This window comes from Esox lucius, chromosome 19, assembly GCF_011004845.1.
Source record: "Esox lucius isolate fEsoLuc1 chromosome 19, fEsoLuc1.pri, whole genome shotgun sequence".
Lineage (NCBI taxonomy): Eukaryota > Metazoa > Chordata > Actinopteri > Esociformes > Esocidae > Esox > Esox lucius.
The window spans coordinates 43,864,416-43,878,281 of NC_047587.1; the positions used below are offsets into that span (position 1 = coordinate 43,864,416).

Here is a 13,866-nt window from a genome sequence, read left to right on the forward strand (position 1 = left end):
ATTTTGTGAGGTTTTTTAACCTTAATATGAGTTCACCTAGCCTATATATGGTCCCAAATTTTCTAAAAATTCCATTCGGTGTAAATTGAGCATTTTCTATCTTTCTCTGACTTGGAGAAAACGGAGAATCAAACAGGCTGATCTGGACCCGTCTCTTTGTGACGTCGCAAGGAGAAATTGTTAACTCCCATGGTAACTCCCCTTTTTCTGCTTTGCCCGCCCAGAGAAAGAATTTAAATAGAGCCAGGTGTGAGGCACACATGTGTGTGAGCGCGACTTCAATTTGTCTACGCGACGAGGAGGGGCATCATGGCTTTTGAGCGAAGGAAACACAATAATTGCTCAGTAATAGGATGTAGAGATGAGCAACGAAGCCTTTTTTTACTTCCTTCGTACATGCCACAGAAGAACCAGTGGAATGATTTCATTTTCTCCGGAAAAGCGCCGACACAGCTTCCCAAAGTTTTGCATGTCTGTGGCAAACATTTCACCGACGACTATGTACATAATGTTACACAACAAAATTATTTACTCCTGCACGCACATAAATATATAGGCTTTATATATCTTGTGTAACGTGACTTCATGATATGAAGGGAGAATTTTTACATTTAAAAAAATCCTCTTCTCTAAACTAGAATATTTACTGATATAGATGCTAACACAGCTTTAAAATCATCACAAATCAGAGAAACATGAAAAGGCAAAAGCAGATTAGCTTTAGCTTTAACTTACTTGATAATAAGACATCCTAACAAAGTATCATATAGACATAATATTTTTAACTAACAAATTCGGAAACATCCTTCTGGAGGCGCTGAGTTGCAACTTCTTCATCCATTGCTTCTCCATCTGGATCGGATTCTGGGTCAAACTGAAATGCTTCAATGTGTCTTCGTGCCATTGCAATATGATCCAGACATACCGGTAAACATGCACGTTACCTTTGCCGCAAGATAGTAAAGGCCACGCCCACCCACCACCATGCCCCGCCCACCCACCACCTTGCCCCGCCTTTTTCATCCTCATTAAAATTTAAAGTCACAGACACCAATACGGGCCGTTTGAAGGAAGCTCATTCTGTGACTGTATTGTAGTGGCTATAATTCTGCAGCAAGGCTGAATTTTTGAAAAAAGATTTCAGATACAGTACTAGGGACCACTATGGCCTATATTAAAGCCTACAAAAAGTAGCATGTCATGGGACCTTTAACCGTATGTAGCTGGCACTTCTTTCTGCAACAAATTAATGCACACACTGGCCCCCCTCAAAGGAACTGAACCCACAACTCTGACATGTCCACTGTTGTATACCTTAGTTTTATGGGACATATTCCCATTTTAAATTAGACTACTCATGTTTTTGACAAATTGGGGTGGAAAGAAAACCTGAGGCACTTCAACTACCCACTAGGTCTCATTTACATTATGAGAGAAAGAATAACATGCTAGATTGAGTATTGTTGGTTTGCTTGATCATTTCACAGCTTTTGTATTTGTACCAGCCAGTTTGCGAAGTATCACATATGATTTGGGCCGTCAATCGCAGGGAGAATTTCTGATACATTTCTGACACAATTGTATTTACACTTGCAAGACTCCAGTGGGGCTCTATTGAAAAAGGGGTGTGCGCTACCTCAGGAATGTGTTGTCTCGAGCCATCGATATCTGCAAGTTGACACAACGAAATAATCAAGTCTTCTTCGATACATTTTGGAAAATGTATCGTGATGTAAACAAACCTGTAGACATACATGCTCCAATTAATTTTTAGTTGAGTCACTGAGAAGGGTGTGTAAACACACAAAAGCATAAGCACACACTGAAACACATCCACACAATTCTTGTCATAAACTGTGGAAGGCCATCTTTGTGGCTTGGAATGGAATTATGCCATGAATACATTTTAATATAGCGCCTCCTCTCATGTTGAGGCTATTTCACAAAAACAGTGAAGTGCCTGATCGGTTAAGATGGACTAACGAGTGGTCTGGAGCACTCGTAAATGAACGAGCGATGTTACGTGCCACTTAAGTAACAATGCTTTCGGGAAACGAACGGATAAAATAATGAGGCACTTCCATGCATCTTACGTTCATCTTAGTGCTTTGGAAAACATGGCCCTGGTCTTTTCACACAGCACCCTTGGAAATGTATGACTTGCTTCTGATTGGTGTAACAGCTTTTTGGGTCAACAATTAAAGTGTTTGGTATTGGAGATGGATGCTTGATTGAAAAGGCACTGGGCTGAGAGCCGGGGGGGTGTGCGTCTGTGCTTTTATAGTGTATGCACTCAAGTGGCCTTGAGTAGAGTTAGTCTGGTGGCAATTAGTGATAGAAACACATGCACAGTTATACACACATTTTAAGAATTTCTGTCCTTGCAGAGACACAGTTATTCCTATTTGAAACCGTATCAACCCTAACACCTAACCTTAACTTTATCCTAAAACCTAAACCTACCCACTAAGCCCTAACCAGACCTGTAATCATGAAACTTTTTTCTTTGCCTTAGCCAGAAATAGCTTTTTTCCTTGTTGAGATCACGAAAGGCTCCCAGAAGGTCATATTTAGTTTGTCTTACAATCCTTGTTGGTCTTTTTGGACCCCAGCAGGCTAGTAAAATGTGAACATTACCAGCATGGGCTTGGTTTTTAGCTGTGTGTGTGGGTCTTCTACATATTACAGGGTTGCTTCTGTGTGCACGACTGCTGTAGCATGGGTTTGAATCTGTCCCAATGCTCTTGAGGAAAAACTCAGCTATATTGGAAAACACTTTACTGTGAAATTAAGCATAAAAACCGTAATCTATAAATGGGACCTAGAGTGGATAGAAAAAGTCTACACACCCCTGTTAAAATGCCAGGTTCTTGTCATGTAAAAGAACGAGACAAAGATAAATCATGTCAGAACTTTATCCACCTTTAATGTGACCTATAACGTATGCAACATGCTACATTTGGTGGAGTAATTAAATGTTAATAGTTATGTTATTTGAGCTTCAAGATGGTATGAAATGTTTTGATTGGCAATAACGTTTTTAATAATTTGTGTTAAACAAATTTAATTTGATTGTAGTTCTGAGACAAAACAATCAGATGTATTTATGTACAGTCTATATGAAACCTATAATGTGAACAATTCAATTGAGAAACAAACTAAAATCTTTGAGGGGGAAAACTCACAAACTCACAAAACTCACAATAACCTGGTTGCATTTGTGTGCACACCCTTAAACTAATACTTTGTTGAAGCACCTTTTTATTTTATTACAACACTCAGTCTTTTTGGGTAGCAGTCTATTAGCATGGCACATCTTGACATTGCAATATTTGCCCACTCTTCTTTGCAAAAGAGCTTCAAATCTGTTAGATTGCGAGGACATCTCCTGTGCACAGCCCTCTTCAGATCACCCCACAGATGTTCAATTGGATTCAGGTCTGGGCTCTGGCTAGGCCATTCCAAAATATTAATCTTCTTCTGGTGAACCCATGCTTTTGTGGATTTGGATGTGTGCTTTGGGTCGTTGTCATGCTGAAAGGTGAACTTCCTCTTCATCTTTCTAACGGACGCCTGAAGGTTTTGTGCCAAAATGGCCTGGTATTTGGAACTGTTCATAATTCCCTCCAACCTGACAAAGGCCCCGGTTCCAGCTGAAGAAAAACAGCCCCAAAGCATGATGATGCCACCCCCATACTTCACTGTGGGTATGGTGATGTGCAGTGTTGTTTTTGCGCAAACATACCTTTTGGAATTAGGGCCAAAAAGTTCAACCTTGGTTTCATCAGACCATAACACATTTTCCCATGTGCTTTTGGGGGACTTGATGTTTGTTTTTGCAAACTTCAGCCAGGCTTGGATGGTTTTTTTTGTAAGAAACGGCTTCCGTCTTGCCACCCTACCGCATAGCCCATTCATATGAAGAATATGGGAGATTGTTGTCACATGTAGCACACACCCAGTACTTGCCAGAAATTCCTGCAGTTCCTTTAATGTTCCTGTAGGCCTCTTGGAAGCCTCCTTGACCAGTTTTCTTCTCATCAAATTTGGAGGGACGTCCAGTTCTTGATAATGTCTCTGTTGTGCCATATTTTCTCTACTTGATGATGACTGTCTTCACTGTGTTCCATGGAATATCTAATGCTTTGTAAATTATTTTGTACCCTTCTCCTGACTGATATCGTTCAACAATGAGATCCCTCTGATGCTTTGGAAGCTCTCTGCGGACCATGGCTTTTGCTCTGAGATGCAACTAAGAAAATGTCAGGAAAATCCTACTAGAACAGCTGAACTTCATTTGTGATTAATCAGAGTCACTTTAAATGATGGCAGGTGTGTAATGATTTCTATTTAACATGAGTTTGAATGTGATTGGTTAATTCTGAACACAGCCACATCCCCAGTTATTAGAGGGTGTGCACACTTATGCAACCAGGTTATTGTAAGGTTTTTATTTTAAATTTTTCCCCCTGGTAGATTTCAGTTTGTTTTTCAATTGAATTGTTCTCATTATAGGTCACATTAAAAGTGGAAAAAAGTTCTGACATGACTTATCTTTGTCTCATTCTTTACATCACAAGAACCTGGCATTTTAACAGGGGTGTGTAGACTTTTTATAAAAACTGTATTTGTGTATCTCAGTTTCACCTCTGTTTCTATGCCCCCTCCCCCTGATTTCCTCCGTCCCTTATGAACACAGCAGCACTTTTATCTAATAGCACATCTATTTCACGATCGATTTTATTGTTGCTTGACTCATTGTGTTTTTGCAAGTAATCACAGAGCGCTACTTTACAATGGGAAGTATAGAGGAGCAGTTGTATCATCGTCTCCGAAAGGCGATTGTCACTAATGAGTGTTTGAACAGAGGCCTCCTTATCTGGAATGGCTGCATTGACTCAAACACTCCTGCTGTGATGTTCCTCCAAGCAGCGCCTCAGAGATAAAGCGCTTGCACTGTAGAGAGACACACCGTCAACCGTGAAAGTGCACACAAACACTGGCTTTGCACTGCATGTTGAGCGTGATTAGGCCTAATGAGCACCTGAACACCTGTGGTGTTAGTCACGAGCCCTCCCTGGACTGACTGAGGCACCCATTTGCCTCATTAGAGTGCTAAAACATTGTTAGCATTGCTAGTTAGCTTCTGTCATTTCATTGTTAGTAATGTTAACTAGGTTCTGTCATCGCCTTTCCCTCTTTTGTCAGACATAGAAAAGAGAAATAAAAATAAAGAAAGGAGGCTGAAAAGAGGGAGAGAAAAGAAGACAGAAAAGAGAGAAAATAGAAAAGATTGAGGAAAGGGAGAGAGTGAAAAGAGAGCAAAAATATAGAGTAGCGGAGGATGAAAACGGGGGGGAGAAGAAAAGCCCAGTGTGTTCACATTATGTGGAGGGACAGGGGGTGTGATCAATGTTGGTGTTGTGGAGAGTGTGTGCTTGATAGGTGCGAGCTAATGATGGGAGGTGGAACAGGAACAGAGTGTAAGATCATTTTAAATGTTGGGGGTGAGTTGGGTTTTGGGGGCACTGGGACACAGGTTTAAAGTGAAGTTGGGTGGAAAGGGGCTTTGTGTATTTCTCTGGGGTTTAGAAATGACACTTAGGCTTTTTATAACACTGCTGACAAGCAGAACATACACAGGAACGAACACACACCCTCATGTAGGACTCCTCCTGCTAAACCTACAAACGCACACATCAGGCCTAAGACAGAGGAATGGAAAAAATATTACTTTATATAATAACTATATTTACCTACCTTTTTTGTTTTGCTTGATAGTTTACCATCCCTTTGTTGAGTAAGATGCATTGAACTGTCTGGGTAGCTTCACTTTTTTTGACAACCCCGGCGACTGGAGTTAAACCACCAATTCTTTCCCTTACAACTACACCACGTAACAGGAAATTGCTTGGGACAGATTGGTTTCCCATCTAGTTCCATTTTGTTTTCCAAACAGCATCTTAATCCTCTTAGGGCTCTGGCATAAAGTATTGCGCTTCGTGTTTAGGACAGAACTCTGTTTTCCACATTGGAAATCCCGCTACGGATGTTGATGTTAGCATCCTGCATCTGGCCTGGCTATATGGCAAGTTAACAAGTCTGCACTGATGCTCTGTCTTTTAATTATAATTTTTTGCTCTGGTTTTTGGAAAACAAACAAATATACCGGGAGTTCTTTATAAACAGTATACTAACCAGTATACTATCCACTATAAATGATTATAAACTGCATGCATAGGCGCATTTTCCAGGTTGAACGCTGGAGTGGGCTGGTCCAAAAAAATTGGCGCAAGCCCATGTACATCAGCACACCCAGTCTGGTCTGTCTTTGGGGATGTAACAGATATGCATCGAAATATTTGGTAGAAGATGTACCTTTTGGTGCAGCAAAATGCATTAAATAGGATATAGGGGAGTTGTGATGTAAAATGATGCACAAACTACCTTATGTACTTTATTATTATGTATTTTATTGTTATATAGTACATATCTCATTATGGGGTTTGTTTCAGCATATAAGGCTATATACACTGCTCAAAACAATTAAGGAGACATGTAATCCTCACAGTATAGCACCAAGTCAATTAAACTTCTGGGATATCAATCTGTTCAGTTAGAAAGCATAAGCAATTGTGCATCAATGTCACCTGTTTCGGTGCAAATGAAAGTGACAACAGGTGCACTGGAGACGGAACAGCAACACAACCCCAGAAAGGGAATGGCATTACAGGTGGTGGCCACAGACAGTTGCTCTCACTTCATCCTTCCTGACTGATTCTTCTCTAATTTGGCATTTTGCAAGTGTCTTTGTCACAACTGAAGCATGAGGCAGTATCTGCAGCCCATTCAATTTGCACAGGTAGTCCAGCTTCTCCAGGATGGCACATCTATATGTACAGTCGCAAGAAGGTTTGCTGTGTCTCTCAGTACAGTCTCAAGAGCATGAGGGAGATGCCAGGAGATGGGCCGTTACGGCATGAGGGTGGCACGAGTGCCCAGCGTCCTCTAGTGGGACTTGTGCCCACAGCCCAGCAATGGGACACCATGGTGAACGTTATGCACCAAGCATGACCAGTTTGGCAGTGGTCAGTGATGGTCTGGGGAGGCTTATCCTTGGAGGGTGGCACAGACCTCTATGTGCTAGCCAACTGTACCCTGACTGCTGTTAGATCCTGGGATGAAATCCTCAGACCTTACGCTGGTGGGATCCTATTAAAACAACTTCAAATGAATAAAGCACTAATGACAATGTTTTCTTTCTTTTCAGGCCCTTTCTACTGCTTCCACCACTGATGGAATGGATGCGAGTGGCTATTGTGCATGCCGAGCACCGCCGCAGCCTACTGGTGGACAGCGATGATGTCAGGCAGACAGCAAGACAGCTCCTCCCAGGACTGGACTGTGAACCCAGGCAGCTGAAGTAAGACAGAGCATCAGGGCCGGCTCAAGCCTTTTGGGGGGCCTAAGCAAAATTTTATTTGAGGGCCCCTCCCCTAGCGGTATGGGGCTGCCTAGGTGTTAGGGGCCCTAAACGACTGCTTATGTTGCTTATGCCTAAAGGGGACCTGCAGGACACCCACATAGGTTGGAAAAAATACATTGATACTGAAATCTCCTGCTTTGCAGTCTTACTCACTGTTGCCTTTCCATTGGGCAAAACATGGAGAGGTTGATAGCAGCCTGTGATTTTGGACCTGCTAAACCACATAATATCATATCACATCATAAACATGCCTCAAATGATGCCACACACCTTACTCTCTCTCCCACAATTCCAACAAGTTTGCTTCTGGAAACAGACTCCTCCATGTCCACAATAGTCCGCATTTCCTCCTAGATGACTCCTGACCTGCTAATTTGATTGGTTGTGGCAATAAAGGGAGTTACTGAGCGCTGCACCAGAAGGTAATGGGCAGCTGTGGACTGTCCCAAGTGTCTCAGAGATAGTGCTCTGAAACAATCTGTTTTTCCTTTTGGATTATAATCAAACAATAACATGGACCTAATCCCAGAGCAGAACTCCTGCCAGCTTCACTATAAACCAACACATAAACTCACCTAAAGGATTATTGGAAACACTTGTTCAATTTCTCATTAATGCAATTATCTAATCAACCAATCACATGGCAGTTGCTTCAATGCATTTAGGGGTTTGGTCCTGGTCAAGACAATCTCCTGAACTCCAAACTGAATGTCAGAATGGGAAAGAGCGTGGCATGGTTGTTGGTGCCAGACGGGCCGGTCTGAGTATTTCACAATCTGCTCAGTTACTGGGATTTTCACGCACAACCATTTCTAGGGTTTACAAAGAATGGGGTGAAAAGGGAAAAACATCCAGTATACAGCAGTCCTGTGGGCGAAGGTCAGAGGAGAATGGGCCGACTGATTCAAGCTGATAGAAGAGCAACTTTGACTGAAATAACCACTTGTTACAACCGAAGTATGCAGCAAAGCATTTGTGAAGCCACAACACGCACAACACGCTGGGTTAAAGATGGCTGTTCCCCTGAAAACCGGATGCTTTCGGTTGCTTCAGACTCCACAGAGGGGGATAGGTAGATAACAGACTGAGGAGAGAAGCTATAAGTGATGTCCCTCACTTATATTTGGCATTATCAGTTTTTTGTTACTTTTGTCCCATTAAAACCGTCGGTTAGATCGGCACCATATGTCTACGCTAGAAAAACGCTTACTGTGTACCAGAATGAAACTGCTCCACCCTGTTGCATTTTGCGGTTTGATGACTTCTGACTAACTTAACACCTACATCTTTCTTCTCTCTTTCCCTTACTCTCTTTGCACCCTCCTCCCTCTGTTCCACCCTCCCCCCTCTTCTCCCCCAGGCCAGAGTGCTGTTTCAGTTCGTTCAGACGTCTGGACTCCAAGGCTGCTATAGACAAGTTTCACCTGGACCTTGGCTTCCGCATGCTCAACTGCGGACGCACTGATCTGATTGGCCAGGCCATCGAACTGCTGGGCCCTGATGGAGTTAACAGCATGGACGACCAGGTATGGAGCTTAAGTCACTGGGGGGGGGGGGGGGGCTGGACTACCTGTGCAAATTGAATGGGCTGCAGGTACTGCCTCCTGCTTCAGTTGCTAAACCACTGAGTGTGCCACAGTTGGTAAATATTTTTCCTCAACACATTGTAGCAATGCACATATTGCTATTCCTTGGGGTAATAATTATACATTCGCCATTCTGTATCATTAAAGATTGTAAACATGTGAATAAGCCCAGCAATAGTCAAAAGAAGGAAACATGAACAATGGCATGACACAGGTTTGTTGGTCCAGGAGACAGTAGCTGTTTCTCAATGTCAAGGATCCTTCCTTGGTAGGACTAGTCCTTCCAAGGAAGGATCCTTCAGAGGCTAGGACAGGCTCCTCCTTAGCATTCGAAGAACACGTACAATGCAATAGGCTAGCAAGTGCACGTCATTGCGTGCTTGCGTCATTGAAAATGTTTCGCCCTCTTTTCCGCGCTACATTTCAAAACACTGGACGAAATCGAGTTGGAACTGTAAACGGTGCTGTTCAATTTTTTGTTGCGATGGAGGAGGTGAATCAGCGTCAGTCTGCTTGCAGGAGGAGAATACTCTGTCGACAACTTTGCCCGCAACGTGCGAAGGTAGGTAACGTTACCGACACTAATAAGCTATAATATAAGCTATGGTCGTTTTGTGTTATTAATTTCATGTCAATAAAGTAAACACTCGTGGGAGTTAATGTTTGTAGTTTTCATAACACTTACCGGTAAGGAGAATTGCATTAATTAATCTTATTTACATTAAACTTTCAGTAGCTAACCGTTTACATTAACTTGTAGTTTACTGCATGTATGTAACATTAGCTCATTGTCCAGTAGCTTCTAGCTTTCAGACAAATGAGGTGCAAAACATGAACAACAAGGTAAACGCTACCTGCTAATAAAGGTTGCCATAGGCAGTATGATAAGCAGTAAACTGCAAGTGAGAAAGGTTAAATAGTACTGTAAACGCACAAGCTACAACCAACATAGGAAAAGTCATAATAACACCATTGATAAACACCCACTAACACTGTAAAGGTAGGTGTAAGTGTGTCAAATGGTCAGCAGTTGTCAGAGAAGACCATGATGAAGAAATTACCATTATGTTACAGCATGTGTAAATATACTTTATACAATTGTTTTCTTACCAGAACAGGTTGGATAATTAGACTAACCTAAAGCTTTCTCCTTCTGTCTACAGTCTGGAAGCATCCCCATCATCGGCAGCTGAGTCTGATCGCCGCTTCATGTTAAATATACTTGTGTACAGCTTATAGCCATGTTTGAATAAATGTTATAATAAAGATATGTTTCGTTAATGTCTTTTTAGAGCTTGTATACTTAGAGTTATTAAAACAGGTACAATCTTAATAATTATTCAGCTACAAGTTTCCTATGTGCAGATCACAATTTGATGGAAAAATACACATTGAACAACAGTTTATATAATATACACACCCAAAAAATTAATTACACAGACAAACCAGTTAATTTAATGCATTTATTTTTAGAATGTCAATCTCAAATATAGCAAATAATCTATTCAACATCTGTCTCCCTGCTTGTCTTTGGCTTTCCCATCCCCAGTGACAGTCTACGTTTGTTCCTTAGTCCCTGTTAACAGAGATCAAACACAATAAAAATGTTTACAGTTATGAATGCTATAACGAAACGTTACAGAACATTATACTTGTAACATGGGACACTACACATACATTTTAGCTTTCATTTAACGTTGCTAGTGAAGTTAACAAGGTGCAGCGTTACCTACCATCCTGAAGCTACAACTGATAAACACATCATTTTCAAAATATCTGCTAACGTGACGTGCCGTGACATTAACGGCTTATAAAAAGCGATGAAAATGCCACCAGACATTAAACTTTACAAACACAAATGGTAAAAAAGACGGCAAGCGAGCTAACAGACTAATGTTAAAAGATAGGTTCAGTTAGCTAACGTTATATATATCTACCTAATTATGATAGCTATTTGTACCAGCATTAAAGCGTTAAGCTTTACATTGATTTAACACATTAACGGTGATAACAAATGTACGGCAAACACTAAAGATACTTACATTTAAATTATTATTTCGCAGTCAGCGATGCCGCTCCAACTCCCCGCTTAGTTCCGCCATTTAATTAATTTTTACAAGGCAAAAGCTGTGCGCATTGGATTGTGGGTGATTTGGGGCCGCGAAAGATGCACTTATGCATCCTTCGCCGTCTATGGGAAATTCTCCGAACGAAGGACTCAGTCCTTGGTAGGATTCGGAGGATCCTCGACATTGGAACGGTCCTTCGACGGACGTCGATGACGTAGCATCCTTCAAATTCTGGCTTCGAAGGATCCTTCCTTGACATTGAGAAACGCCTACTGTCCATCATAATATAGCAGCCAGAAACCTAGTGTGCTGCCATTCTACAGCTCTATGAATCCTCCCCCAAAAATAACCGGAAAGGTTATAGAGACATTAAATAATGGTCTACACTTTGACACTATATTTCTAATCTGTCTCTCCCCCCACCCCCTCTCCAGGGTATGACCCCTCTGATGTATGCATGCTCAGCAGGAGACGAGGCTCTGGTCCAGATGTTGATTGACGCCGGGGCAAACCTAGATGTAGCAGTAAGGCATTTTCTCTTCTGTTGAGACCATTGGACTCTCAAGTCCTTTTCCTAAAGAGCTTAGATTTTTTTCTCCTAACACCACACTCAAGCACAGCACTAAATCTTTTCACACACATTTTATAAAAGCACTAAGAGCACATAAAAGCGTAGCTTACTTTTTTATTTCCTGTGTTGATAAACAACAACATACAATCTCAAATTTGTATGCGTTATAGATAATACAGACATGGGTTTTTGCTAAAAGAGCAGTGGGCCAGATTTGAACCCATGCTGCATCAGTACACATGCACCGGACGCAGTGGGCATGAATAGCTTCTATTTTATAGAAGGTCTCTTGTGATTTAAAGAGGTTGCAGTGATTGTATTACGCATTTGTCTCGACCTGAATGCTACAATTGGAGGTCTCACTGAATACTTTTTTTGTATGAAACACAGTAAAAATCTATGAAGGGACATGGATACCTAAACCCTTCATCTCTATTCCACCCAGGTGCCTCCCTGCTCTTCCAAGTGCCCCTCTGTCCACCCAGACAGTCGTCACTGGGCAGCCCTTACCTTCGCTGTGTTACATGGACACATTTCTGTGACACAGGTAAGAATGACAAAATATAGGCGGTCGTTAACTTGCACAGCGTATATACTTCCAGTCGAACAGTCCGGTGCAGATTGTCAACCTGAGAAAAACAAAATACAGCTCAGGAAAAAATTAAGAGACCACTGCACCTTTTTCTTTCCTTTCCAAAAAATTTGGAAAGGAAAGTTTTGAGTGAGGAACAGAATAGTTAAAATGAAGAGACCACTGCAAATTGAAAGCTTCTGTTCCTCCCTCAAAACTTTCCTTTTCAACTTTTTTGGAAAGGAAAAAAAAGGTACAGTGGTCTCTTAATTTTTTCCGGAGCTGTATTTTGTTTACCAAGTAGACAAATCAGATATCAGGACAAGCACAAATCCTGTTTCTCACCTTCACCTAATTTGTCACAGAAATTGCCTTTCTTTAGTAATCATGAGATGAGATGAACTGATTATCAGAATTTTCACTGAAATACATACCATCAACTGCATTGGCATTTTCTTGACCTTGTGCTCCACCTGTACACTGAAGCATTGTGTCTAACAGTGTGTGTGTGTTTGTGGTGGCAGCTCCTGTTGGATGCAGGCGCTAACGTGGAAGGGGCAGCCATGCGAAACGGGCAGGGGAGCACAGCTGACACACCTCTCCAGCTGGCCTCCGCTGCAGGTGAGCATCACACAGTCAGGAGAGGGAATAGCCGACACTTGGTTCAACAGTCTTTGTGAGGATCAAAAATTAAGTACCATTAAAAATAAAACTGTCAGTAAAAGCCTGCAAAACATAACCCTAACCCTAAAATGAAACCCAAACCGTAAACCTAAAACCATAAATCTAGAACTAAACCTAACTCTATGCCTAAAAAACTAATATTTTGAAAATGTCCACACTATGTCAGATTTACTTATTTTCAAGAAAAAAAATTACACAAACAATTCACACAGCTGACACACAGACACATTCTTGTACACAGAAGTTATAACCCATGTTCCAACTGACTATGCGTTTCTCCCTGCTGAAAAGAAGACTGAAGGCACAAATGCCCTAAAACAAACAGGAACTGAAAATGGCTGCGGTACAGGCAGAGAATCACCAGGGAAGATTCCCGGGTCTGGGGTTGTCTGTGAGTCACAGGATTCAGGCAGTTATCGAATGGAAAAGGATTTGCAACTAAGTATTACATTTGACAGCTTTATTTATGGTTATTTAAAACATTTTAATGAATGGCAATTTATAACAAAAAGTCTATAATTCCAACACGGTTCACAGTTTATGGATGTAAATATCCTCAAATGAAAGTGCTTAGCATACACTTTAGCATCTTAGTTATCTTAGTTTTCTTTAAGAAGCCCTCCTGTTCTCCACTCATTACCTGTATTAAATGCACCTGTTTGAACTCGTTACCTGTATAAAAGACACCTGTCCACACACTCAATCAAACAGACTCCAACCTCTCCACAATGGCCAAGACCAGAGAGCTGTGTAAGGATATCTTCCTCCACTTGCAGTGTTTTGAGGCAGAAGAAGGATGAGAACAACCCCAAGAACCGTGAAGCATGGAGGTGGAAACATCATTCTTTGGGAATGCTTTTCTGCAAAGGGGACAGGACGACTGCACTGGGGCCAAGGAT

At 41.6% G+C, this 13,866-nt stretch overlaps 1 protein-coding gene and 1 long non-coding RNA gene across 5 annotated transcripts in view; one reads left to right on the forward strand and one right to left on the reverse strand.

Annotated features, from left to right (window-relative positions):
- The window catches only part of abtb2b (ankyrin repeat and BTB (POZ) domain containing 2b), a 95,185-nt gene that overhangs the window by 62,529 nt on the left and 18,790 nt on the right, over positions 1-13,866 (forward strand). For all 4 annotated transcript variants that reach the window (XM_020044138.3, XM_020044137.3, XM_013131394.4 and 1 more), the window contains 5 exons: positions 7,271-7,423; positions 8,847-9,012; positions 11,576-11,665; positions 12,158-12,259; positions 12,808-12,904. In XM_020044138.3, coding sequence (XP_019899697.3) covers positions 7,271-7,423; positions 8,847-9,012; positions 11,576-11,665; positions 12,158-12,259; positions 12,808-12,904 — 608 coding nt within the window. The remainder of the gene's footprint in view (positions 1-7,270; positions 7,424-8,846; positions 9,013-11,575; positions 11,666-12,157; positions 12,260-12,807; positions 12,905-13,866) is intronic.
- On the reverse strand, positions 10,522-11,161 carry LOC114829587. The gene is made up of 2 exons (XR_003777479.2): positions 11,115-11,161; positions 10,522-10,648 (listed from the first exon to the last, which is right to left on the reverse strand). It is a non-coding gene; the product is annotated as an uncharacterized LOC114829587 (long non-coding RNA).